This window comes from Molossus molossus, unplaced genomic scaffold (genome assembly GCF_014108415.1).
Source record: "Molossus molossus isolate mMolMol1 unplaced genomic scaffold, mMolMol1.p scaffold_m16_p_10, whole genome shotgun sequence".
Taxonomy (NCBI): Eukaryota; Metazoa; Chordata; class Mammalia; order Chiroptera; family Molossidae; genus Molossus; species Molossus molossus.
In genome coordinates, this window is record NW_023425345.1 from 18,924,762 (window position 1) to 18,952,467 (window position 27,706).

Below are 27,706 nucleotides of genomic sequence, written 5' to 3' on the forward strand. Positions count from 1 at the left end.
GGGATAAGCTTTGTTTTGAGCACTAAGGCACATGCAATTTTTTTAAAAAATGCATTAAAATGGACAAAATGGATGTGGTAATGTAGGTTGTCATGTGTTTCTTTAAAAAAAAAATTACCTTACTCTATAGCTGCACCTCAAATAATTGGTCCTGTCTGGCATAGCCCTGCCCTGTGGCCTCATTGTTTGCGTCTGTCACCCTGGTCTGGATGAGTCTAATGTTCTTTCACATAGTCATGGAATCCATTGATTCCTGAAATAAACAGATCCCTAAAAGGCTAAACAGGCTATTGGAAAACAAAACAAAACGATGTGACAGTTGGATTCCAGAGAAAACTTAAAATTGAAAGCAAATCTGTTGACAGAAAATGACTCAGAAATCAGGCATTTTCTTTTTCTTTTATTGCAGATCTGAAAGTATAAGTTCAAATGAGAGTCTGGAATTCTTGTTAGAAGATGAAATGGTCTATGATCTGGTAATGAGATTATATTTCTTGATTTAAATATTGTGTTTGGTGACCTACCCTTTTTCTTCTTTTGAAATTAAAATTTCCTATTCAAAATATTTCATAACTTTCCAGAAGAAAATATGATTTTGATACTGTTCCTCAGTTGTATATATAGTTCATCTTTGTCATGAGATAGTTTATGAAAAATAAATGTCTATAAGTAGATAATGCTTTAGAAGATATATTATCTGCAGTCTCCCTGTAAAAAAATAGCCACTTCCTGGCTGCTTATCATTTTACTGGGTCTTGAGATACATTGAGTAGCTGAACTATAAGACTAAGTGACCTTCAAAAAAACAGCCCTTCATGGCTACAAGATTGACTTTGAGCTAACCCCACCCTAAATACAACTACAGGAACTCGAAAGAAACAAAAAACACTTTAAAATACTTAAATGCATCATCTTTTTTTTTTTTTTTTTTATTGTGGTAAAGAAAAAATAGCATAAAATTTACCATCTTAACCATTTTTAAGTGTACGGTAGTGTTAATATATGCACATTGTTGTGCAGTAGATCCTGTGATCTTTCATCATGTAAACCTGAAACTCCACACCCATCATGTAAACCTCCAACTGCACTCCAACTCCCCTAATCCCCTCCCTCTAGCCCCAGCAAATATTGTTCCATTATCTGAGTTTGATGATTCCTTTAGATACCTCAAAAAAGTGAAATCATGCAGTATTTGTGTTTTTGTGACTTATTTCACTTAGCATATCTTCCAGGTCCATCCATGTTGCAGCAGGTGACAGGATTTTTAAGGTTACTATTCCATGGTATGGACACACCACATTTGCTTTATCCATTCATCCACTGATAGACATTTAGGTTGTTTCCACCCCTTGGCTATAGGAAATAAGATGAATATGGGTGTGTAAATACCCAAGTCATCTTTTAAAAAATTAAATTTACTTAAAATAATACACGCTTACTTCTAAGATTTTTGAAAATATAAAATAATTAAAATGCGGGGAGAAGATGACCTTCACTTAGCCCTCTATCTTTATCTTTCTTTTACTTCTGCTCCCTTCCCTTTCCCTAGACCCCTTTCCCTTTGTCCTGCCCTGGGCTCTTCTGCTCCGTCCTTACTTCCTTCTCTTTCCTCACTCTCTTCCTCCATTTCCCCAGTACCTTTCGTCTCCCCCAGTACCTCGGATGTGCTGTGCCTGGTGCCGGCTCTCTCGTCACACAGGCTCCCTCCCACTCACAATGGTATTCCAGAATGCGTTTTCTAGGTAAGCCACAAGCACATAGGCAGCATGTTTTTAAGTGAATTATATTCTTCATTATCAACGGATTAGGAACCAGAGCTTTACTTCAAACAACCAGAAGAGTTACTTCAAGTCCTCACAGAGCTGGAAGAGCAGAATCTGACCTTGGTGCAATATTCCCAAGATGTAGATGAAAACCTTGACGATGTGAATAAAAGAGAAAGACTTATACAGGATAAAATGTAAGTCACTGTAAACAAGTGGATTTATTCTATTAAGTGATTTCTAACCAGAGACAGAGTACAGGTTACTCACGTGTGGTCCTTCCTGTGGTCTCTCTGGACTTAGGTTGAAATTTTTATTAACGACCATTTACATTGTGGAGTGTACAGAGTTGAAGTTGTATTTACACAGAATATGCTGGCTTTAGTTTGATTTTAGTTTCTACTTCCTTTCACTTGTCAAATGTTTTCCTAGCTAGCAATAATAAAGGATTAAAAAGAATGGAAGGGTCACCTACTGCCTTGATTTTGTTCATGACCATCTTCGCCCTATCATCTGGCTAATCAAACCATGTTTGGAAGATGATGCTAACAATGCATTGTCCTTGGCGGTGACTTTCCTCAGCAAAACAGTTTTTTTGGTGACTTAAATATTGTATCATGTTGTAATGTGCACATCAATATAGCAGGGGTATGATAAAAGGACGGCATGTCTGTCAGAGGAAGAAGGTGGATTTGATGACTTACTAGATTTGATGCCTCATGACGTTCCTTCCTATTATAAAATGTATTATTGCAATTTTGGGTTCGTGTCACAGAGAACAGATCTTTATGTCTACCTATTATAAAAATGTGTAGAAGCTTTTTCAGAACAGTTATGTGGGCCAGAAGATAGAAATATTTTTAAACAGTAGGTCAAACTATATTGAACTTTGGAACAAAGTAACTTGTTTATAAGTTATAAACCTAAGCCCTGGCCAGCTTGGCTCAGCGGTTAGAGCGTCAGCCTGTGGTCCAGAGAGACCAGGGTTTGGTTCCCGCTAAGGGCACGTACCTCGGTTGCAGTTTGTCCCCGGCCCTGGTTGGTCATGTGGGAGGCAGCCACTTGATGTGTCCCTTTCACGTTGATGTTTCTCTCTCTCTCTTTCTCTCTCTCTCTCTCTCTCTCTCTCTCTCTCTCCCTCTACCTCCCTCCCACTCTCTCTGAACAAAAAAATGAAAAAACGTCCTTGGGTGAGGATTAAAAAAAAAAAAATCATGATTGCACAGCCACCTGTTACCACTAATGTATCCGTTTAACTTGTGTGTCCTCTCCCAATCCTCCCAGCTATGGTGTCCCGACCCCTGGCAATGTGATTTTGGGGAACATGGGGTATATGGTGGGGCAGGAAAAGGGGGTCTATGTCAGAATCTATCTCTAGATCGCTATCAGAATCTCTAGGTGAGGGAGCCAGGAGTCTCTATTTTTTAACCCTGGGCCCCCAAAATATTCTGATTACCAGCCAGATTTGAGAACACAAACATAACATCCTACCATGACTTGAGCTCCTGACACCCAAGCTTTGCTGCTCTCTATTAGGGAGATGAGGGAAATCACGAGAGTATAAAGGGGAACAAAATGCTTCCTGATGGGAGTTAAAAACAGCCTCTTGCATTTTTCTCATTTTAAATTGAAAAGTTGCATGTACATTGGCAATGTCTTAAAATAGAAACTCAGGTTTGGCTTGCTAGACATAGGATGCAAACACATGGTCTGGAAAGAGTGGAAACTCCTGGCCGGTAGTTTATTCCCAAACCACACATCACAGACAAGGGTCTCTTTCTTCTTTTGCCATAGAAATAGCAACATAGAGTTTCTTTTGGAGCACAAGGAAATACTTAAGGCTAACTGTGTGAGAGAAGAGGAGAAAGCAGCAGAACTGGAATTAAGGTCCAGGTTATTCAGTTTTGGACAATTTAATTCAGATGCTCAGGTAAGCATTCTTTGCCTATGGTTTTATTTTTATTTTGGTTCATGATAATGATTTTCATTCCCTGTGTACTAAGCACTGGAATGGGAAAATGAAAGGTAAAGCATAGCTCCAGCTTGATGACAAAGGCAGAAAACCAGCCTGGAATGATCTTGTCAGACGCAACAGTCTATTGGCATAGCAGATGGAAAGCATTCAAACTGGTACTGGGGTTCTCTTAAACTGTCGCTCTAATTATTACTGACTATGATGTTGAGATTCCCCCCCTATAAAAACATTTCCTTAAGTCAAAGTGTATACATATGAAGTAGCTCACTGCCTGTGATCATTTTGGTAGTAATTTAAGGAGCAAACAGAGGAAGCACTGAATCAACACTGGACTATCTGAGCAACACTGAGCTCATGATAGATTCTGGCCTTTAGGGACCTGTGTAGTCATTACCTGAGCACCTGGAACACCTGGAACACATGCTAATATGCTTATTTATTTACATGTTAGTCTCTCCCAGCTGGATGCAAACCCCTTAAGGGCAGGGATTTCTTACCCTTCTTGGCTAAGTTTAATGTCCCTAAAGGAGGTACTCAATCAATGTTTGTTGAATGAATGATTAGGTTAGTTTCTAGACCCACAACTCTAGCTAACATTGGTTTTCTTGTAAAAATCTCAAATGAAATAAAAATCCATGCTACTATATGAGGTTACTATCACATTTATGGTCATGAACTTGGTTTTCAAGCAGAAGTACATTTTGGGGGTACTGTATCGAGCAGATGATTGCCCTTCCCTACCCATTGGTAGGCTGGGTTATAAAAAGAACCCCTCCCCCAAAACACTTCCTAGAGTGGTACAGCACCCTGCGTTAGGAGGGGACAGGGTTGCCCACTGCTACAGCAGGAAGTGTGATGACAGCTACCTTTATTTATTTATTTTTATTAATTTTTGTTACAGATGTGTCTCCTTTTTCCCCCACTGATTCCCCCCTCCCTCCCTGCCTTTTCCCCAGTTTGTTGTCCATGTCCACTGTTCACGCATACATGCATATAAGTTCTGTGGTTTATCTCTCCCCCACCACCTCCTCTTTAGGGGATTGTCAGTCTGTAACCCACTTCCACGTCTCTGGGACTACCCCATTCCTCAGACTGTTATGTTCATTATATTCCACAAATAAGTGAGATCATATGAAACTTGTCTTTCTCTGTTTGGCTTGTTTCACTTAGGATGATACTTTCCAGGTCCCTCTATGTAGTCTCAAAGGATAAGAGATCTTTCTTTCTTACAGCTGCATAGTACTCCATTTTGTATATGTACCACTGCTTTTTTATCCATTCGTCTACTGATGGACACTTGGGCTGTTTCCAGATCTTAGCTATTGTAAGTAGTGCTGCTACAAACACGGGGTACATATATTCTTTCTGATTGGTGTTTCAGGCTTCTTAGGGTATATTCCTAGAAGTGGAATCACTGGGTCAAATGGCAGTTCAATTTTTAACTTTTTGAGGTACCACCATATTGTTTTCCATAGTGGCTGCACCAGTCTGCATTCCCACCAGCAGTGCACTAGAGTCCCCTTTTCTCCACACCCTCGCCAACACTTGTTGTTTGATGATTTGTTGATGGTGATCATTCTGACAGGTGTGAGGTGATACCTCATTGTTGTTTTAATTTGCATTCTCTGATGATTAGTGATGTTGAGCATTTCTTCATATGTCTCTTAGCCATTTGTATGTCCTGTTTGGAGAGGTGTCTATTTAGTTCCTCTGCCCATTTTTTAATTGGGTTCTTTGTCTTCCTTTTGTGGAGTTGTATAAGCACTCTATATGTATTGGAAATTAACCCCTTATCTGATATATCATTGGCAATTATGCTCTCCCATACAGTGGGTAGCCTTTCCGTTTTGATGATTGTATCTTTTGCTGTGCAGAAGCTTTTGAGTTTGATGTAGCCCCATGTGTTCATTTTCTCCTTTGTTTCTATTGCCTTAGGTGATGTGTCAGTAAAAATTCTGCTGCATATGATGTCTGAAATTTTGTTGCCTACAGTCTCTTCTAGGATTTTTATGGATTCATGAGTTAACATTTAAGTCTTTTATCCATTTTGAGTTTATTCTCGTGTAGGGTGTAAGTTGATGCAAGTAGCTGTCCAATTTTCCCAACACCACTTATTAAAGAGGCTGTCCTTACTCCACTGTATGCTCTTGCCACCTTTGTCAAATATTAATTGAGCATATTGCCTTGGGTCCATTTCTGGGTTCTCTGTTCTGTTCCACTGGTCTATATGCCTGTTCTTGTGCCAGTACCAGGCTGTTTTGATTACAGTGGCTTTGTAGTATAACCTGAAATCTGGTATTGTGATCCCTCCAACTTTGTACTTCCTTTTCAAGATTGCTGTGGCTATTCGAGGCCTTTTTTGGTTCCTTATGAACTTTTGAAATAATTGTTCTAATTCTGTGAAGTATGCCGTTGGTATTTTGATGGGGATTGCGTTGAATCTATAGATTGCTTTGGGTAATATGGACATTTTAATGATGTTAATTCTCCCAATCCATGAACAAAGTATGTGCTTCCACTTTTTTATATCTTCCTCTATTTTTTTTTTCTTTTTATCCTCACTCAAGGACATTTTTCCATTTTTTATTCAGATAGAGTGGGAGGGAAAGAGAGGAAGAGAGAGAGAAACATCGACGTGAAAGGGACACATCGAGTAGTTGCCACCCACACGACCCAACCAGGGCCAGGGACGAACTGCAACCGAGGTACACGCCCTTAGCGGGAACCGAACCCGGGCCCCTCCGGACCACAGGCCGACGCTCTAACCACTGAGCCAAACCAGTCAGGGCGGTCCTCTATTTCTTTTTTCAATGACCTGTAGTTTTCTGCGAATAGGTCCTTTATTTCTTTGGTTAAGTTTATTCCTAGGTATCTTAATTTTTTTTGCTGCGATGGTAAATGGGATTGTTTTCTTAGTTTCTCTTTCTGTGAGTTCATCATTGGTGTATAAGAATGCCATCGATTTCTTGTTTTGTTTTGTTTTTTTATCCTCACCGGAGGACATTTTTCCATTTTTTGTTCAGATAGAGTGGGAGGGAAAGAGAGGGAGAGAGAGAGAGAAACATCAACGTGAAAGGGACACATCGAGTGGCTGCCACCCGCACAACCCAACCAGGGCCGGGGACAAACTGCAACCGAGGTACGTGCCCTTAGTGGGAACCGAACCCGGGTCTCTCCAGACCGCAGGCCAATGCTCCAACCGCTGAGCCAAACCGGCCAGGGCTGCCATCGATTTCTTAATGTTAATTTTGTATCCTGCTACTTTGCTAAATTCATTTATTAAGTCTAGTAAACTTTTGATGGAGTGTTTGGGGATTTCCATGTACAGTATCATGTCATCTGCAAATAATGACAATTTCACTTCCTCCTTTCCAATTTGGATCCCTTTTATTTTTTCTTCCTGTCTGATTGCTGTGGCTAAGACTTCCAGTACTATGTTAAATAGGAGTGGCGAAAGTGGGTATCTTTGCGTTGTTCCTGTTCTTAAGGGAAATGCTTTTAGTTTTTGCCCATTGAGTATGATGTTGGCTGTAGGTCTTTCATATATGGCCTTTATTATGTCTAGATATGATCCCTCTATTCCCACACTGCTGAGTGTTTTTTTTATCAGAAATGGATGCTGGATTTTGTCGAAGGCTTTTTCAGCATCTATTGATATTATCATGTGGTTTTTATTCTTCATTTTATTTATGTGGTGTATCACATTTATGGATTTGCGAATATTGTACCAGCCTTGCATCCCTGGGATGAATCCCACTTGGTCATGGTGGATAATTTTTTTGGTGTATTGCTGGATCCAATTTGCTAGTATTTTGTTCAGGATTTTGGCATCTATGTTCATCAGGGATATTGGCCTGTAGTTTTCTTTCTTTGTTGTGTCTTTTTCTGGTTTTGGAATTAGAATTATGCTGGCTTCATAAAACGAGTTTGGAAGTCTTCCTTCTTCTTGAATTTTTTGAAATAGTTTGAGGAGAATGGGTGTTAGTTCTTCTTTGAATGTTCGGTAAATCTCCCCCGCGAAGCCATCCGGGCCTGGGCTTTTGTTTGCTGGGAGAGTCTTGATTACCTCTTCAATTTCTTCTGTTGTTAATGGTCTGTTCAAGTTTTCTACCTCTTCCTGATCCAGTTTTGGGAGACTATGTGTTTCTAGAAATTTGTCCATTTCGCTTAGATTGTCGAATTTGTTGCCATATAATTATTCATAGTAGTTGTTAACGATCTTTTGTATTTCTGTGGTGTCAGTTGTTACCTCTCCTCTTTCATTTCTGATTTTGTGTATTTAGGTTCTCTCTCTTTGTTTCTTGGTGATTCTAGGTACGCGTCCATCAATTTGTTTATCTTTTCGAAAAACCAGCTCTTTGTTTTATTGATCCTTTGAATTGTTTTTTTTTTTTGGTCTCTATGTCATTTATTTCTGCTCTGATCTTTACTATTTCCTTCCTTCTACTTGCTCTGGGGTTTTGTTTTTGTTTGCTCTCTAGTTCTTTAAGTTGTGAGGTTAGATAATCTATTAGAGATTTTTCTTCTTTTTTGAGGTAGGCCTGTAGTGCTATGAACTTCCCTCTCAGAACTGCTTTAGCTGCATCCCATAGATTTTGTGTTATTGTGTCTTCATTTTCATTGGTTTCCAGGAAGTTTTTGATTTCTTCCTTGATCTCCTCGGTGACCCATTCATTGTTTAATAACATGCTATTTAGCTTCCATGTGTTCAAATGTGACAGCTACCTTTCAATACTGGGTTTTTAAACCACTTTTCATTGTGGTGAAAATGTACCATTTATCTATTTTAAGTGTACAATTCAGTGGCTTTCAGTATATTCACAATATTGTATAGCCATCACCATTGTCTCTTTACAGAATTTTTCACCATCCCAAATAGAAACTCTGTATCCACTAAACAATATTCCCCCATTCTCCTATCTTCCCAGCCTCTGGTTAATTCTCTATTCTACTTTCTCTCTATATATATTTGCCTATTTTAGGTACCTCATATAAATGAAATTATAGTGTCCTTTCATGTCTGGCTTATTTCACTTAGCATGTTTTCACTGTTCATCCATGTTGTATGATGCATCAGAATTCCTTTGATGGCTGAAAAATATTCTATTGTATTTATTTACCAATAGAATATTCATCTGTTGAAGGACACTTGGATTATTTCACCCTTCAATTCTGTTTAAATAATTCTGAAGCTGATTGACATGAAAAATGTCAAATAAATGTGATCTCTTCCCCTCCCTCCCACCAAGCTCCTTTCATCGAAGTTTAGGGCTGCTATAAAAGAAAAATTAATTGCCCTGGCTGGTGTGGCTGTTGGTTGAGCATCATCCCATGCACTGAAGGGTCACCAGTTCCATTCCCAGTCAGGGCATGTGCCCAGGTTTTGGGTTCAGTCCCTGGTCAGGGTGCATATGGGAGGCAGCTAATCAATCTCTCTCTCTCTCTCTCTCTCTCTCTCTCTCTCTCTCCCTAAATATAAATAAAAACATATTTTTTTAAAAGTAGCATTTTCAAGAAATAGAGGGATCATATCTCAACATAATATAGGCCATATTTGAAAGACCTACAGCCAACATCATACTCAATGGGCAAAAATTAAAAGCATTTCCCTTAAGAACAGGAACAAGGCAAGGATGCCCATTTTTGCCACTCTTATTTAACATAGTACTGGAAGTCTTAGCCACAGCAATCAGACAGGAAGAAAAAGTAAAAGGAATCCAAATTGGGAAGGAGGAAGTGAAACTGTCATTATTCGCAGATGACATGATACTATGTGTAGAAAACCCCAAAGACTCCATCAAAAATTTACTAGACTTAATAAATGAATTTGGCAAAGTAGCAGGATACAAAATTAACGTCAAGAAATCAACGGCATTCTTATACACCAATGATGAACTCACAGAAAGAGAAACTAAGAAAACAATCCCATTTACCATCGCAGCAAAAAAATTAAGATACCTAGAAATAAACTTCACCAAAGAAATAAAGGACCTATTCGCAGAAAACTACAGATCATTGAAAAAAGAAATAGAGGAAGATATAAAAAAGTGGAAGCACATACTTTGTTCATGGATTGGAAGAGTCATTATTAAAATGTCCATACTACCCAAAGCAATCTATAAATTCAATGCAATACCCATCAAAATACCAACGGCATACTTCACAGAACTAGAACAAATACTTCAAAAGTTCATATGGAACCAAATAAGACCTCGAATAGCCACAGCAATCTTGAAAAAGAAGAACAAAGTTGGAGGAATCACATTACCAGATTTTGGGTTATACTACAAAGCCACTATAATCAAAACAGCCTGGTACTGGCACAAGAGCAGACATATAGACCAAAGGAACAGAACAGAGAACCCAGAAATGGACCCAAGGCAATATGCTCAATTAATATTTGACAAGGGTGGCAAGAGCATACAGTGGAATCAAGACAGCCTCTTTAATAAATGGTGTTGGGAAAATTGGACAGCTACAGGCAAAAAAATTAAACTAAATCATCAACTTACACCATATACTGTACAAGAATAAACTCCAAATGGATAAACGATTTAAATGTGACTCATGAATCCATAAAAATCCTAGAAGAGACTGTAGGCAACAAAATTTCAGACATTATATGTAGCAGAATTCTCACTGATACATCACCTAAGGCAACAGAAACAAAGGAGAAAATGAACACATGAGACTACATCAAACTCAAAAGCTTCTGCACAGCAAAAGATACAATCATAAAATGGAAAGGCAACCCACTGTATGAGAGAGCATAACTGCCAATGATATATCAGATAAGGGGTTAATTTCCAATATATATATAGAGTGCTCATACAACTCATCAAAAGGAAGACAAAGAACCCAATTAAAAAATAAGCAGTGAAATTAAATAGACACCTCTTCAAACAGGACATACAAATGGCTAAGAGACATATGAAGAAATGCTCAACATCACTAATCATCAGAGAGATGCAAATTAAAACAACAATGAGGTATCACCTCACACCTGTCAGAATGATCACCATTAACAAATCATCAAACAACAAGTGTTGGCGAGGGTGTGGAGAAAAGGGGACTCTAGTGCACTGCTGGTGGGAATGCAGACTGGTGCCGCCACTATGGAAAACAATATGGTGTTACCTCAAAAAATTAAAAATTGACTGCCATTTGATCCAGTGATCCCACTTCTAGGAATATACCCTAAGAAGCCTGAAACACCAATCAGAAAGAATATATGTACCCCCATGTTTGCAGCACTATTTACAATAGCTAAGATCTGGAAACAGCCCAAGTGTCCATCAGTAAACGAATGGATAAAAAAGCAGTGGTACATACACACAATGGAGTACTATGCAGCTGTAAGAAAGAAAGATCTCTTATCCTTTGAGACTACATGGAGGGACCTGGAAAGTATTATTCTAAGCGAAACACGCCAAGCAGAGAAAGACAAATATCACATGATCTCACTTATTTGTGGAATATAATGAACATAACAGTCTGAGGAATGGGGTAGTCCCAGAGACGTGGAAGTGGGGTACAGACTGACAATCCCCTGAAGAAGGGGTTGGGGGGAGAGATAAACCACAGAACTGATATGCATGTATGCATACACAATGGACATGGACAACAAAGGTGGGGACAGGGTGGGGAGGGCGGGAGAGGGGGGAATCAGTGGGGGGAAAAGGAGAAACATCTGTAACAAAAATAAATTAATTTTAAAAAGTAGCATTTTCAATACTCTTTATTAAAAAAATATTTTTTTCTTAATTGATTTTAGAGAGAAAGGAAAGGAGAGGGAGAGATAGAAACATCGATGAGAGAGAACATCAGTTGGCCGCCTCCTGCACACCCTCCTCTGGGGAACTGGCCCACAACCTGGGCACGTGCCCTGACTGGAATTGAACTGGCTACCTCTTAGTGCATGGGTCGACACTCAACCAGTGAGCCACACTGGCTGGGCACATTTTCAATACTCTTAAACTTTGAGGCAACCTTGTCTAAACAGAGAAGGTACAATTTATCTGCAAATAACTTTTAAACGACTGAGGTTTTGATCACAGGTGTAGTTTTGGTATTCATGTATTATCCACTCTGGGGAAATGTACACTCTCCTAGAGGTGTAAAATACTGGGGTGGAAAGGGGGAGGAGAGCAAAAAGATTGGTAGGGGAAAAGTATTATTTTCTTAGCATTTTCTTACTTGCTCACTCTCATTCTTTCAGATCTCAGTTTGTGCAAAACTTGATCCTTTATGAATAAATAAACATAGTTACACCTAATTTTGATATTCACAAAATTATCATTAACTTTGGAGCTATAATTATAAAATCAAATTTATTCTTTCAAAACTTCCACACTCCTAACTGTACTTAATCTCCTAAAAACACTTTTCATTGATTCAATATGTTGCTTTTCTAGTAAAATTCTAAATTCAGGTAAATATAATATTGAAAAGTGCACAAATCCTAAGTGTATTTCTCAAAGAATTTCAAGTAAACACACCCCTGTACCACTCCCTAGACCAGGAAAAAACCATTATCAGCACCCCCCAGAAGTCTGTTACCATCCCTTTAAGGTGACTACTATCCTCACTTCTCCCACCATCAATTACATTTTGTGCTTTTGAACTTGATAGAAAATGGAATCATGTAATATGTCTGGCTTATCTGGCTTCTTTCTCTCAACATTGTGTTTGAGATTCATCCATGCTTGTATAGCAGTTGTTTGTTCGTTTTGATTGGACATGAAATGGAATGTAAGCTATTCCATTGTTCGGTTTGCAGAATGTATTCCCCTCTGGTTTAATTTTCCTTTCAACAGGGAGCTGACCCAGTTGAATTGGGAGAGTTGTTTACATCAAGCACACAGTAGAATGTGGCACGGATCAGAATTACAGAATCCTTGAGTTGGAAAGGAACTTTATTTATTTATTTATTTATTTTATTTTTATTTTTTTATCCTCACCCGAGGACATTTTCCCATTTTTTGTACAGATAGAGTGGGAGAGAGAGGAAGAGAGAGAGGGAAACATCGATGTAAAAGGGACACATCGAGTGGCTGCCACCCACATGACCAACCAGGGCCAGGGACAAACTGCAACCGAGGTACATGCCCTTAGCGGAAACCGAACCCGGGTCTCTCCGGACCGCAGGCGGACGCTCTAACCGCTGAGCCAAACGCTGGAAAGGAACTTTAAATGACATCTAGACATCTCCACATTCCTATCAAAATTGGGTAACAGTTCAATTATTCCTTCTAAACATCACTCTGGTCAGATTACTTTACATTCTGTTAAAAGGCATCCAAAGTTCTTTTTCTGGAATTTAGTCTTCCACAATCCTGCTCCACCATCCCTCACCAGGCAGGTTTTGTATTCCTCCCCTCCTCCAAGGTGCTCTGGGCTGGGCCTGCCATCTGGTGGCAGCTCCAGGGATTGGATGGACCCTTGGCGTCTCATCTGTAGGCCTGTGTCGAACTCTTTTTCTTTGCCCTTCTGCTAGGGTGAGCCCGGCTCTCAATCTCTTTTTCATGAGTATTTTCTTTAACCTCATTCCCTAATCCTATTTCTCACACTGTTCTTAAGAAATCATCTCTCCTTGTCTTTTCCCCTCCTGTATGGCAGGAGGGATTGTAAAAAAGAAAAAACGACATCCTGAAAGGATACTGCCCATCCATCTCTAAAATGCCTGTGTTCAAGAGGGCTCCTTCAGAAATTTCTGTCAACTAACCATTCTCATGCTAGAGCTGATTTTTCTCAGAACTAGTGTTCAATGATTTTTTTAAAAATGACTCACATCACAGCAATATTGCTTTTTCATATCCAATGTACAATTCAGTCCTTTCATGGGTTACTTTTCCTTTTTTCTGTATTTCTAAAGTTTTCTAAAGGAATGTGTTGTGAATATAAATGGGAAATATAAAAGATGTTATTTAGAAAAGGAGAGGGAAAAAAGGAGCTTTGTGGCACAGAGGAAGTTTGCTTTTTTTCTTTTACTTTATCCTTTTATGATTTCATACTTCTCCAAGTTTTCTTTAAAAAGCATTATTTTTAATATAGAGAGAAAATACAATAAATGTCATTTTAAAGGGGAAAATGGGGGCATTATGATAAATAGGACCATCAGAAAGGTGGTTAAAGTAGGAGGTGGGACAGACAAGCTGTTGGACATAAACTCCTGGTAACGGATCCTGACTTTTTATTGTTGGTGGCTCTGTAAGGAGTTCCATGACTCCAGGAACCACGTCTGTCTTGAGTGTTATTTGACCTCCTTGGTTTCATGGTGATTCTCATCTTCCTGAGCAGAAGCAGGCAATGGGGCAGACTGATACCTGGAGAAAGACTAACTTTGCCCTGCAGTTTATTGAGGTCCTCTTAACTGCGAATTCCGAGTACACAGTGGAGACAGAGGATGAGAGTTTTCTTTCAATCCCGAAACACATTATATACCAGCTCAAACATCTCTACCACCAGTTGAAACGGAAGAGTGGCCAGGTACAGGGCAGCAAGGTTTGGCTTCCCAATGGAGAGAGTGAAATTTAAACTTCTCAAAAGGCTTTTGAAGGTCAGCCTGGGAATCTGTTTGCTTGTAGCTGTTCTCTTCCTCTGACAGACTACATTCATTTATTCAGCAAACATTTATTAAGTGCTTAGCTCTGTACAAGGCACTGTTTTAGTTATATGTCAACCTAAGAAATAGCTCCTGACCTCCAGGTGCTTACAGTCTAGAAAGGGAGATAAGGCATGCAAGCAAAAACTATCCTACAGGATCATTACAGTTTTAGCAATCCAACTAATAAGTGCAGAAAAAGCGACCTCACATGCTGTGCTGCAAGGAATTGCATTGGAGTGGCAACAAAGGATTTGAAATGTGTATGTCGCCTCTACTTAGATGCCCAGGGCATCAGATACACAGGAAATATTCAAGCAAAATGATTACAATTACTTTTATACTTAGAATAAAATATTTTCAAAGAAAACAATCCGTGTTGTTATAGCAGTGATCTGACTATAAATTGTTATAAATATCACTATTGCATTTTCTCACTCTTCTATGTCACATTAAAGGTCTTCTTTTAAACAAGAAAATATTTGGTAGCACATAAAAGCTTTTCCATCATACTACACTAAAATAGAACTTTACATTTATCGAACAAACAAATAGTGATGAGATGTTTTCTGCTCTCCTTTCCTTCTCAATCTCAGGAAAAACTGATAGACTCTCTTAGCAAAAAAATTAATCAAGTATACAGAGTCTGCATCGGAGATGATGAGGTTGGTAGCCTCAACCCGATCCAAAAGCTGGTAAAAGTAGAGTCTCGCCTGGTGGAACTGAGTGACCTCATTGAAGCCATTCCCAAAGAAAATGTGGAGGCTATTGAGAGGATGAAACAGAAAGAACGACGGCAAAAGTACAATGTCTTATATAAGTGTAGTGAATGACTTAATGAGTAGCTGTTTTTGCTTAGATACAACATTTAGCAGGTTTCTATTATATGGCAAGGATGGCCACAGAGACACAGTGGGAGGAACCAAACCCAGCCCTACCTTCCTCATAGAACTGTTCTTTAGTGGGGAGACACCTTCATCAAATATTCTTAAGAAATAAATGTGCCATTACCAATGGAACATGAGCACTGTGAGGGAAAGGAACCAGGTGACCAAAAGTTCACCAGATGCAACTGACCTAGTTTGGGATGGACACAGGGTCCATTTAGCCTGGAAAAGTGAATTTTCTTTTTTTTTGTTTTATTGATTTTAGAGAGAAAGGAAGGGAGAGGGAGAGAGAAAAACACTGATGAGAGAACATCGATTGGCTGCCTCCTGCATGCCCCCCACTGGGGATCAGGCCCACAACCTGGCCATGTGCCCTGACCAGGAATCGAACTGGCAACCTCTTGGTGCATGGATTGACGCTCTACCACTGAGCCACACCAGCCAGGCTGGAAAAGTAAATTTTCAGAGTGAGTGTTCACTACTTATAGGAATACTTTGAGCTATCATATGAAAGGAGAACAGCACTTGTGAAAATCCCAAGGTGCACATTAGAAGGCCTTCATTGGAAAACTGTAGGGAGACTCAATTTATGAAAGAATTGTTTGAAAGATTAATTCAATGAGGGCTTTCCTCTGTGCACAACTGCTGCACTCCTATACATAGCATTTACACATCAATTCATCCATTCCTCAAGGCAATCTCATGAGGATAATCATCCCTGGAACATGCCCCACCCCCACAAGCCCACATCCTTGCCTAGCTCGGATGCACCAATTTACAAATAATTTCCATATTGAGTTATGTACTTACTACCTTTGAGGTGATGATTGTTATAAATATATGCTCCCTAGTATAAAGTGGCACATAGAGAATGCTCATAGGTGGAATAATGTTCATGTTATAGCAAAAAACCATGTTGTGAGGCAGACTAGTACTATGGCTAAGAGTTAAGGGCATAAGAGCTGGCCTGCCTGGGTTCAACCCAGGTTCCACTATTTAAAACTTCTGTGACCTTAGGCAAGCCAAATGACCCTTAAATCTCAGTTTATCTGTAAAATGCCAGTAATGACGTGTATGTTTGTTGTGAGGATTAAATTGAATGATCTATATAAAAACAATAAGTTATGTTCGGCACATAGTAAGTACTCAGCTATCAGCCAATATTAGTTATTGCGTACTATATTACTAGTGTATGGGGGATATTGCTTCCCCCATGTAAAAATGAAGTCCAGAAGATACTGCGCTGATCCTGATGGATTTTATCAAATATAAAGTAAATTTTTAAAAATTTTAAGTGAAAGATGACTCTTTCTATAACATGACCTATAGTTAATTACACTAATAACACTTGTATCTTTTTTACAGTGGGAAATAGTCATCCAAGGGTAAAGACAACTTACTGTTAGTGATACATGAATCTAATTCTAACTGTTTATTATTCTTATTAAGAGAATTTTAGTTGATTTTACCCATGGTTTGGAGGCACCTAACCTAATACCTAATCTTGCATAAAAATATTCAGTAAATGTAACATTTACAATTAAATGTTCATAAAATAGCTGTCACTTATAATAGAGTGCCTATTCTGTACCAGGCATTGGAGTAGAGATTGCCTAGGTCATCTCATTTAAGTTTAACCTCACAACCCTAAAGAAAACAAGACAAATCGCACTTGTTGGTCTTAATTTGAGAATACAATTCAAAAAGAAATCACTTGAAAATACACATTTGTGTTAATTCACTGTGATCTGTGTGCTGTCTTGTATGCTATATTTCAATAAAAAGGTTTAAGGGACCAGGGGCAGATAACTTGAAGTGGCCACTGTACAAATTATCTGTGAAGGGATGAAATGTGATGAGAAGGCTTTGCTGAGGTGCTTGTTTATACCAAGATGGGGTAGATTTTTACTTCTTCCAAAATAGTGACATGCAATTTCTTCCCATTTCAACACAAACAGGATGTGTTGTTGAGATTTTACCTGAATATTCAAAAACCAGTTATGGGTGAAGATGAATTATTATTTTTATTTAACCTTAATGGAAAGCTTATAATATTTAGAGTTCATTTACTTTCTTTGATGTATAGTTACTACAACATTTTGCCCTCTTGACAGGCTGCGTGAGGAGAAAATTAAGGAAAAACAAAGATACCAGGAAGAAAGGCTAAAAGCTGCTCTGGAAAGAGCAGTAGCACAACCAAAGAAAAAGGTTTGTTTGTTTTTGTTATTAACAGGTCCAGCTACATCAACATGTGAGTGCTTCTGTGGTATAAAAACAAAACACCTAATTTTAATTTATGCAGCTTAAACTTCGGTAAAATCTTTCTTGCTCAGTTTCAATTGGTTTCTCTCCGGTTCCTTGTTACGTTTAGAATTCAAATTATCGGGTAACAGTTCTCCATTAAGTCTACTTTTTAGTAAAAGAAAACTTGCCCCTTTGTCTTTTTCTTTTGCTCCAGCTTCATGAAACCAGAGAATTATTTTAAAAACTAATTTCCTGAATAGGTAGTACAAGTATATAGTTCAAAGTTCAAAAGATACGAAAGAGTATTCAGTGAAAACTGTCATGCTCAGTTCCCCTCCCTGGAGACCACCGCTAAAAGTTCCATCTGCGGAAGATCCTATTTATTTGTGTATATTCTTCTTGTTACAAATGGTAGCTGTGAACCTTGCTCCTTTCTCTTTAACAATGGAGATAGTGAACCCAAAGAATTACATATAATTCAAAGGGTTTTCTAACCTGCACATAATAAAAATGAGAGCAGTAGTTGAAGTTAAAATGATATACCCCGTGCCACTTCAGATTTAGAAGACATATCGGGACCAGAAGCCAAGGTTCTTTGTATTGCAAGATCGCTTGTAATGAGAAGTGTGGGATTTGGGAAGTCACTGAGAGCTCATGGTCCATGCCTCCATCTGGGTGTAGGCCTTTGCTTCCATATGCTACTCTCCCTCCTCTAGGTTAGGGTCTGAAATATACTCTAGGAACCCAATTTCGTGGCTATCTACAAAACTAACGTGGACATTGATTCTTAACATAGTAATAGCTAACCCATAGTAAATGCTTATTGTGCACCTCACAAGCAGCCTTTTGAGGTAAGGGGTTGAAAAAAGCCCCCCAATATGGTCATTGTAAATATGCATATCAAAAGGTAATGACTACCTTAAATTATTATTATTTATTTTTTATCCTCACCCGAGGACATTTTTGCATGTATCTTCAGATGGAGTGGGAGGGAGAGAGGGAGGAAAAGAAACATCGACATGAGAGAGACACATCCAGTGGTCGCCATCCACACATCCCCAACTGGGCGCAGGGACAAACCGAAACCGAGGTACATGCCCTTAGTGGGAACTGAACCTGGGACTCTCCAGTCCGTGGGCTGACTAACCGCTGAGCCAAACCGGCGAGAGCTACTACCTTAAATTATTTTATTTAAGTAAGCATTTAAAGACAGTCTGTACTTCTCTAGTTCACCTCTTCCTATGAACACCTGACTTGTCCTCTTCCTCCCAAGGGAGAATTAACCATTCATCACTCTCCCAAGTGAATATACTCTCACTAACTCCACAAAATTAAAATGATTATTTAAAAATATATCTTTCTCTCTAGATAGCCAGTCGATGTCTGTCTCTGTCTCTCTCCCTCCCTCCCACTCTATCTGAAGATAAATGAAAAAATATCCTCAGGGGAGGATAAGAAAAAAAAAAAAAAAGAACAGGATTTTTAAAAATGTCAGTCAACTGGTGCTCAGTAGAAGAAAGTGATCTCTTGAACCAATGGAAGAAAAACTATGGCACTTCTGAGAAATGAAATATCAGCCTCAAATATGGTTCTTTTTTTTACCATGTCTGAAACATAACACTATACAGTGACTTTACCTTAACCTCCCCACTTATAAACCTTAACTGCTTTGTCTTCAGCACATTATGGCGTTCCATTTGTTACTTAACTTTGCCTAACATGTTTGATATCCATTAAATTATCAACCCCTTTGTTAACTATTTACTATTTTAAACCGTATTATTCCTTGGAAAAATCAAGTTAATGTTAGTATTTTACTCATACGTCAATAGAAAAAGGTTATGCTAAAGAATATTATTGTTTCTTTTGTTTCAGGTGGGAAGACGACTTGTCTATCGTTCAAAACCTTCATCTGATAACAAACAACTCTTTTTAGTCAAGGATACAAGAACAAAATCATTAGAGACTGAATATTTTTTCACTTGAATAGGAGCAGTAAGTCATTTATTACCAGAATGTTTTAGACATATTTTTTAGGTTTTGGTTTACAGTAATGGCAATATTCTGCCCCATATGCTTGCCTAACCAATCTGAGGAAGACATGCCCTGTTCTAAAGATTATAGGATTGGAAATGGGAGTTATTTTCTTTTTCTTGAAGGCTTTTTATCACCCATAGCCTAAATATCAGTCTAAACATTATATATCTATACTTTGAGTTGTCCCAGTTGGGGATACACATTCAAGGTTGCTTTATGAATGTATATGGTCAATGACCATTCAATTACAATAGTGGCATTCTCTGAGAACCTGAGGCTTTAAATTATCTCCCCCTCCCCCCCCCAACCAGTCCACAGGAAAGTTCATACCTTTTATCACTGTGGAGTATACATTGTGACAAAGCTAAAAAATCTTAAGGGTTTTGAGTAAAACATGAATGAAAACCACTAGGCTATGTTCTCAGAACCTAAAGGTGAGACTGGTTTTTATGTTAAGAAGTATTATTCAGAAACTAAATTCTCCTAAGTGAACAAACCATGCCTTCAACTTAAATGTTACTTCACAATTTCTGTTGTTCTCAATACCCACAATTATTTTCATTTTCAGCTGATGTTTCATTTTAGCTATGTGTATATTATTTAAGCTTACACTGTAATTTGTAATTTGTCCATCACTAAGTGAAATAATATATATTGATTCTAAAAAAATATTTCACTTTATACATGTCAAAAGTAGCTCAAAAATAACTTTAAAAGAAGCAGTTGCTTTTAAAAGGTCTCAGTTAATATATGATAATAAGAGCTGAAGTTCACCTTCAAAAATGTTTATAAAGCATATAAGTTTCCCTTACAGAAAAAAATAAGATTAGGCTTACAAAAGAAAATTCAATAACCTGAAGTTGGGCGGCTTTTAAAGCATTACTTCTGTGAATAATTTTTCAATTGTTTCAACATTAAATTTTGCATGTAAATATCTGAATATGAATAGTTCAGAAGTCAAGTTGAAAAAACAAATTTTTATTGTCTAGAAATATATAAAAAAAAATTCCCACAAAAGATGCTATTCTCTCATTTCTCCGTCTTCTTCCTCTTCTTCAACACCCCTGATATAAAGGACATTATTACACCTGTAAATAGAAAAACAGTCCATTTTGTTGTTCCAAATGGAAACCATATATCTGATTTACAATTACTAGATTTTTTTCGTTATAAAAATACTGAATACTAAATTTGCACTATAGCATTTTTTCCTTTCTCTTTTTAAAAAAAGTTTTCACCACTGATTTTTAAAAAGCACATGGCATTTATTTTCTTACCATGTAGTATAAAATAGTATTTTTAAGATCTTCCAAAGGGAATAATGACTATTTGAAGGTATAAAGTGAGTTCTAGAAAATGAGTATAACAAATATCCCCAACAGCAGTCAGACCCAACTAAAATTCAAAACCAAGCTCCTACAATTAAAACCACTAAAAAACGTTAGAGTTAAGAGCTAACAAGTTTAATATCAACTCTAGAAAAATCATAAGGATAAATAGCTCCAAAATACTTAAATCTCTGACAAGTTTAACAATTTCAAAGACTCTTGAAGTCTAGTTGTAGAATATTATGATAAATTAATAGTGATTTTAAAAAGTAATTCTGAAACTGAGGCACTAAATTCGTTTATTTAAACAGGTATTTCTAACGCTCACCAGTAACTCCTTACATATACGAATACTGTTTTGTTACCTTATTAAAACTTCACCCAGGTGTCCAGACAAGGCTCCATCTATGTATTCTTCTGTATTTGCAAGCTTTAAATAAAAAGAAAATAAATATATTGATATAATAAAGTAAAACACACCTAATACTGGTGAGATAATTTATTAACTGAGACCTTTCTATACCAACAACTCATATATATCTATAATTAATATAAGATTAGTTTTCCATTACTATTGCAGTATTTTGGGTTTCATATAAATATTTGGTAAAGTTAACATTGATGAATGTAGAATTAATATATAATAAAGCTTGTTTCAACATAATTTTTTACATCTCTCAGTTGTGTAGTATTTCTTTCTTCTAGACATTAAAACATGTGGAGGAAGGCAATCTCCCAATTTATAAGTTGACTAAAAAGTTTTCTGATGCCCTGGCCGGTTTGGCTCAGTGGTTAGAGCGTCGGCCCACGGACCAGAGTCACGGGTTCAATTCCAGTCACGGGCTTGTACCTTGGTTGCAGTTCGGTCCCTGGTCTTGGTTGGGGTCATGCAGGAGACAACCTAATGATGTGTCTCTCTCACATTGATGTCTTTCTCTTTCTCTCTCTTTCTCCCTCCTTCCAACCACTCTATCTGAAGATAAATGGAAAAATATCCTCGTGTGAGGATTAAAAAAAAAGTTTTCTGAAAATTCAATTCCAAAGAAGCAGACATTAACTTCTCTTGCAATAATAACTTTATACTATAGTAGCATACTGAGGAACCCAACGGGTGTACAAAAGTTATGGCTAAAATACTTTCATATTAGTCACCAACCAAACCAAAGAACTGATAAGATTTAAAAAAAAATAATGTGCTACTAAACAGGAATAAACAAGTTCTTAAAAAGAGATTAAACAATAAAGAGTAACTTTACAAACTTCCAGTTATAAAATAAATAAATCATAAGAATATAATGTATAGTACAGGGAATGTATAGTAGTCAGTAATATAATAACTTTGTACAGTGATAGATGCTTACTACTCATGGTGGTGATCACTCCATAAGGGGTGTGTGTGTCCGTGTGTCTAAAATATATAATCACTATGTTATATGCCTAAAACTAAATATTGAATCAACTATACTTTAATTTTAAAAAAACTCATTAAAAATTTTTGACCCAAGCCCAGCTGGTATGGTTCAGTGGTTGAGCGTCGACCCCATGCACATAGAGGTCACTGGTTTGATTCCAGATCAGGGCACATGCCCAGGTTGTGGGCCCAATACCCAGTGAAGGGCATGCAGGAGGTAGCCAATCGATGTTCTCTCTCATTGATGTTTCTATCTCTCTCCCTCTCCGTTCCTCTCTCTATAAAATCAAGAAAGAAAAAAAGTTAAAAAAAATATTTGACCCATAACACCTTAAGAATTGGGATTTGATATTCATTCATAAATATTTAAATTCAACATATTCTTCACTAAATTGTGGCTGGTGGGTTACAAACCTACTATGTGATAAACATTTATTTACAAAGGGGATCTCTTAGGGACCTGAAGTTTGATGAAACCCTTCATGTTTCAAATGTTAAACGTTTAAGTTTTTTCAAAAGTAACCTTTATAGTTTGGGAACTATATTACTTCTAATTCTATATCAACATGTTTAGCTTTCTTTTTTTTACATATAGAAATACACTTTACTTTTAGTTTTTAAAAATCACAATCCATGCTATTTCGGACTTACACACGAAAAAATGAGGAGGAAAGAGAGGGAAGTTTCTTTCATTAGCTGGGCAAGTGGCAAAGGGAAAGAAATATAGGACATATAGAAGATGTGAGGTGAGGCATGAAAACATGTTAATGAACACTGCTACTGGATGTTATTTCCTCTTCCACAGAAAACAAAAAGTAACCTTCTATACCCAGAGAGGTTTTGTCTGAAGTACATGTGGTTGTTGAGACAATTAGTTTTGTGTGTAACAGCTCTCAGTAATAATGTATTAATAGCAACTAATTTTTGGTTAAAAGTGATTTTTTGGCAGATATTTAACATTTAACGGGTTTCCAAATTACACAATGCTGCAAAGCATTCTAACACATTTTAAATAAAATTTAAAGTCACTTTAAAAGCCCTCTTTGACTACCATTTCAACCTTTCTATCATTCTTCCCCTAAATTCACTCAACTCTGGCTTTCTTGCTATTTTGTACACACTAACCATGTTCCTGTCACAATGCTTTCCTCTTGCTGTTTCTCTCAAAATGGGATGCTCTCTCTCCAGCTGCTCACTCAGTTCTGGTCTCTGCTTATTTACTTCATGAGAGGCCTTCCTTGGTTATCCTATCCAACACTGCACACTGCTGTCACTCTGTTCTGTTTCTGCTTTCTTTTTCTCCACTGTACCTATCATTACCTGATACCACATCATATTATACTACCATCTCCCACCACTAAAACAAATTCCTTGAGGATAGGGACTTTGTTTCGTTCACTGGGGTATTCATTCACAGGGCCAGGCACATAATGGGCACTCAATAAATATATGCTGAGTGGACAAACTCCGCCATCATCAATGTGGTTACTTCAAAACTGGCAAGCTCACTAGGAAGTTACATTACTTTTAAAACCAAATATTCAGTGGGTTTTCTTTATTCCTTTCTTTTATTGAGGTATAATTCCCACAACATAAAATTCACTTTTAAAGTATGTAAGTCACCAGTTTTGCCTATATTCATAAAGTTGTATAACAATTACCACTATCTAAGCCTGAAACATTTTCAGGACAAAAGATATGCTCTTCAGATTTTTCTATGGCCTTGGTAAATGATTCCCACACAGGGAATTTTCCAGGCCAAAACCATGCTCTGTAACACTGGTTCTCAACCTTCCTAATGCTGCGACCCTTTAATAAAGTTCCTCATGTTATGGTGACCCCAACCATAAAATTATTTTCGATGCTACTTCATAACTGTAATTTTGCTACTGTTATGTCTTAGGCAACCCCTGTGAAAGGGTCATTTGACCCCCAAAGGGGTCATGACCCACAGGTTGAGAACCGCTGCTCTGTAAGAATTTTGGGGACCTGAGTGTCATATGTTCAGGTGGAAAACAGTATGGCAGTTCCTCAAAAAATTAAAGAAAGAATTACTGTATGATCCAGTAATTTCATTTCTGGATATAAACCCAAAACAACTGAAAGTGGAGACTCTAGCAGACATTTGTCCAGTCATGTTTATTGCATTATTCACAATAGTCAAAAGGTGGAAACAATTCAAATGTCCACCAACAGAAGAATGGATTAAAATGCAGAACATACATACAACGGATTATTTCAGCCATAAAAAGGAATGAAATTCTGATACATGCTACATACACCATGAAAGAGCTTTGAAAACATTCTGCTAAGTAAAATAAGCCAAAGGACAAACACTATAGAATTCTATTTATATGAGGTACCTATAATAGAGACAGAAAGAATAGCATTTACGAAGGACTGGAGGCAAGGGAAATGGAGAATTATTTTTTAATGGGTACATAATTTCACTTTGGGATGACAAAAAATTTGGGAAATTGATAAGGGGGATGGCTGAACAACAATGTGAATGTACTTAATGTCACTGAGTTGTACACTTGAAAATGGTTCAAGTAGTACATTTTATGTTATCACAATTAAAAAAATAAACTGGCTGAAACATTTACAGAACCTAGTAACACATGCAGTCAGTTGATCAATTCATTTGGCTGATACGTCTTCTCCCTCAAGAAATTTTTTTATGGAATTACTCTGATGATGTGTGTTTAGCATTCATTAAAACACAAAAATTTCACTTGAAAAATTTCTTTCGAGCTAAGTGCCAGTGAAGGTTTTTCTTTTTCCATGAACTATTGTTTCCCTCTGGCATTTGAATCAAATGTCTGAGCTCCTTTTACTTTAACAACTATGCACCAAATTTGTGGCTGCATTTTGGTTTAACATATTTCATACGTAGTTTATCAGTTGATAACATCCTCCCTGACCTTGACTTTTTTCCTGAATTTTTGTCAATTTATTTAATTGCATTCACATAAGTTATGCTAAACCTTACAGAAGTAGGGTAAAGAAAAATAAATACAATTTAATGTGTTTTTAAATAATTCTTTAGCTTACCTGCATGTTCATATAGCCATCTACAGATACCAGGTAGCCTTTGTACTCCATTCCCCACTTAAGTTTCACCATTACTGGCTTCCCTGTTAATCCGTTGAGGAAAGGTTTGGGATTGAGGGGCAAACTCTGCACAAAGAACAACAACAATAAAACAATTCAATCAATTATTTTCTAGAGCTCAGCTCCCACCACCCCTGCTACCAAGTCACCAATATTTTATGGAATCCAAAAGACGCAAACTCTTGACTCCCTCGCACAAAAATTTCACTATCATTTGTTCAAGAGCATTAGAGAAGTTTACCCAGTTAGCCAATTTCTTCTTCAACCCATCAAAACGTATAAAAGCAGTCAGTATTCCCTTAAGAAACACTGAATAGCTATTAAACATCACTCACTGTTCCAGGTTATAAAGAAACAAAGGTAAAGGCAGTTTTTTAAAAATGCAGGTGACAGTCCCTGTCCTCAAGAAGCTCACAATGGGAGGAGGAAGGGCAACACACACAAGCAAACCATTATGTTGCAGTGTAGTAAGAGGAGACATGCTATGCACAAGGGTACCAAACCAACCCAGTGTTAAAAGAAAAGGAAAGGTTGCCTGAAATAAGTAATACTTTCGTTTGAAAGGATGAGATATTTGCTGGGCAAGAACAGCTATTCTAGGTCGAGGCTACCTATGTAACCAGAGGGAAGAACAAAGCTGTGATCTCAGGGACACCCAACAATGCAGCACTGTCAGAATCCCAAATACAAGGCTACAGAATGAAGCAGGGGAAGATCACACCTGACAGTCTTTTGCTTGAATTCTAGGAGCCAGGGGCGGATCAGATCGTACTTGGCAGTAGCTCTTCCACATGAGCTATCACTTACTGTTAGTTCATTCGGCACAGCAGTATTATCCCCAGTAATGTACACTTTTTCTCCTTCCTTCATATGCTCTCCCCTCAGCCCAAAGAAAGAAAAGAACCAAGAAACCTAGCTACTAACCCTCTGTAAGATAAGCACATTCAGAGGGATCTCAAAGGACACGGGGACTACTGCAATAACCTCCTAATGGTCTCGTTTACATTCTTCTCTTCCCCCAACTATCCACACAGCAACTGTTATTTGTATCAGGTCATAGTTCTGCTTAAAATGCTTCTATGGCTCCCAACTGCAGCTAGAGTAGGATCCAGACCTCCTAACGTGGCCTGAGAGGTCTAGCCGGACCTATCTCATAACCACTACTCTTGCAAGAAACTGTGGCTTTCTGTTCATTCCTCCAAGTGGCGGAACCTCATTTCTGGCCTTAGGGCCAATGCTCGTGTTCCCTGAGCTTGGTGCATTCTTCCTCCTGCTGGTTAAGGGGCTGCATTTCATATCATTTAGGTTTCAGGTTAAATCTCTCCCCTTCCAAGAAAACCATCCCTGACCATTGTTCTACTGTACCACGGCGTCCCATCACAGCCTCCTGCTGGCTTTCTTCTTAGCAATGATCATTATTTGATTAATGTCTGCCTCCCGCGCCCGGCAGAGTGAACCTAGACCGGGGTCCGCATCCATACTCTTCACCTTACATTCCTACCGCCTAGCACAGTAGCTGGCAGGTGGCAAGCACTCGGCGGTATTTGCTGGACGAACCAATGAATGCTCCGCAGCCTGGGCTCTGGGCTCCAGACCGCTGCGGACTGCGAGGCCCAACGTGGGACGTGAAAACCCTCTTCGTCTTCACCTGACCCGGCGGCCCCAGCCAGCAGGGCAGGCTCAGGCTCAGGTTCAAAACGAAGCGGGGGGGGAAGGGAGCAGGGGCACTCCTGGGTAGCGCGGGGGGCACGCGAGCCTCGGGTCTCCGGAGAGGGCCGCCGACAGGGTGCGCAGCGCCTCAAGCGATGAATGGAAAAGGCGCGAACCAACCACCAGGCCCAGCGACGCTGGGCACCTCCGCTCTCTCTCTCCCTCCCTCCTTCCCACCCTCACTTTCTCTGGAGACTCCATCCCTTCTTTCCCTCCTTACCATCACGACGACGAGCAAATGCTGCAGGCTACTCGCCGCCGAACCAGCAGTCGTCCGCCCCTCGTGAATGGAGCACCCACAGCAAAGCCCGGACGGCGGAGCTTCAAGAGAAATGGCGGCCAAAAAGCGTGACCTTTTACCTCTGACCACAGCTCTTCCGCCTCGATGATTGGACGCAAAGAGGTATGTGCTGATTGGAGGAAGTGGGGCAGGGTATCCTGGCAACCAGCAAAGCTGTGCGCTACTGTTCCTTCCTCGCCGCGCGTGGGCCTGTGGGATGCCTCCGCCACTAGACTCACGAGGCTCGCGGCGAGGCTGCGAGGACCGTGAGGCCGTTCTGGTCGGCTCGCCCGCCTCGAGGGTGTGCTGAGAGAGGCCGTGTGCCTTGTAGAGCGTCCGTGATTTCTCGAGAAC

General features: G+C 38.7%; 2 protein-coding genes across 2 annotated transcripts in view; one reads left to right on the forward strand and one right to left on the reverse strand.

The window, feature by feature from the left end:
* Positions 1–19,458, forward strand: part of CCDC38 (coiled-coil domain containing 38) — a 40,707-nt gene extending 21,249 nt beyond the window's left edge. Inside the window, exons 10-16 of the mRNA XM_036250831.1 lie at positions 410–476; positions 1,809–1,960; positions 3,558–3,693; positions 14,038–14,226; positions 14,938–15,143; positions 17,343–17,436; positions 19,348–19,458. Of these exons, the coding sequence (XP_036106724.1) occupies positions 410–476; positions 1,809–1,960; positions 3,558–3,693; positions 14,038–14,226; positions 14,938–15,143; positions 17,343–17,436; positions 19,348–19,458 (955 nt within the window). The remainder of the gene's footprint in view (positions 1–409; positions 477–1,808; positions 1,961–3,557; positions 3,694–14,037; positions 14,227–14,937; positions 15,144–17,342; positions 17,437–19,347) is intronic.
* Positions 19,459–20,466: 1,008 nt separating this feature from the next.
* Positions 20,467–27,419, reverse strand: SNRPF (small nuclear ribonucleoprotein polypeptide F). The gene is made up of 4 exons (XM_036251656.1): positions 27,293–27,419; positions 25,303–25,428; positions 21,203–21,267; positions 20,467–20,597 (listed from the first exon to the last, which is right to left on the reverse strand). Exons 1-4 carry the CDS (start codon positions 27,293–27,295, stop codon positions 20,531–20,533), a joined length of 261 nt encoding a protein of 86 aa, XP_036107549.1. The 5' UTR covers positions 27,296–27,419; the 3' UTR covers positions 20,467–20,530.
* Between the last annotated feature and the right edge of the window lie 287 nt (positions 27,420–27,706).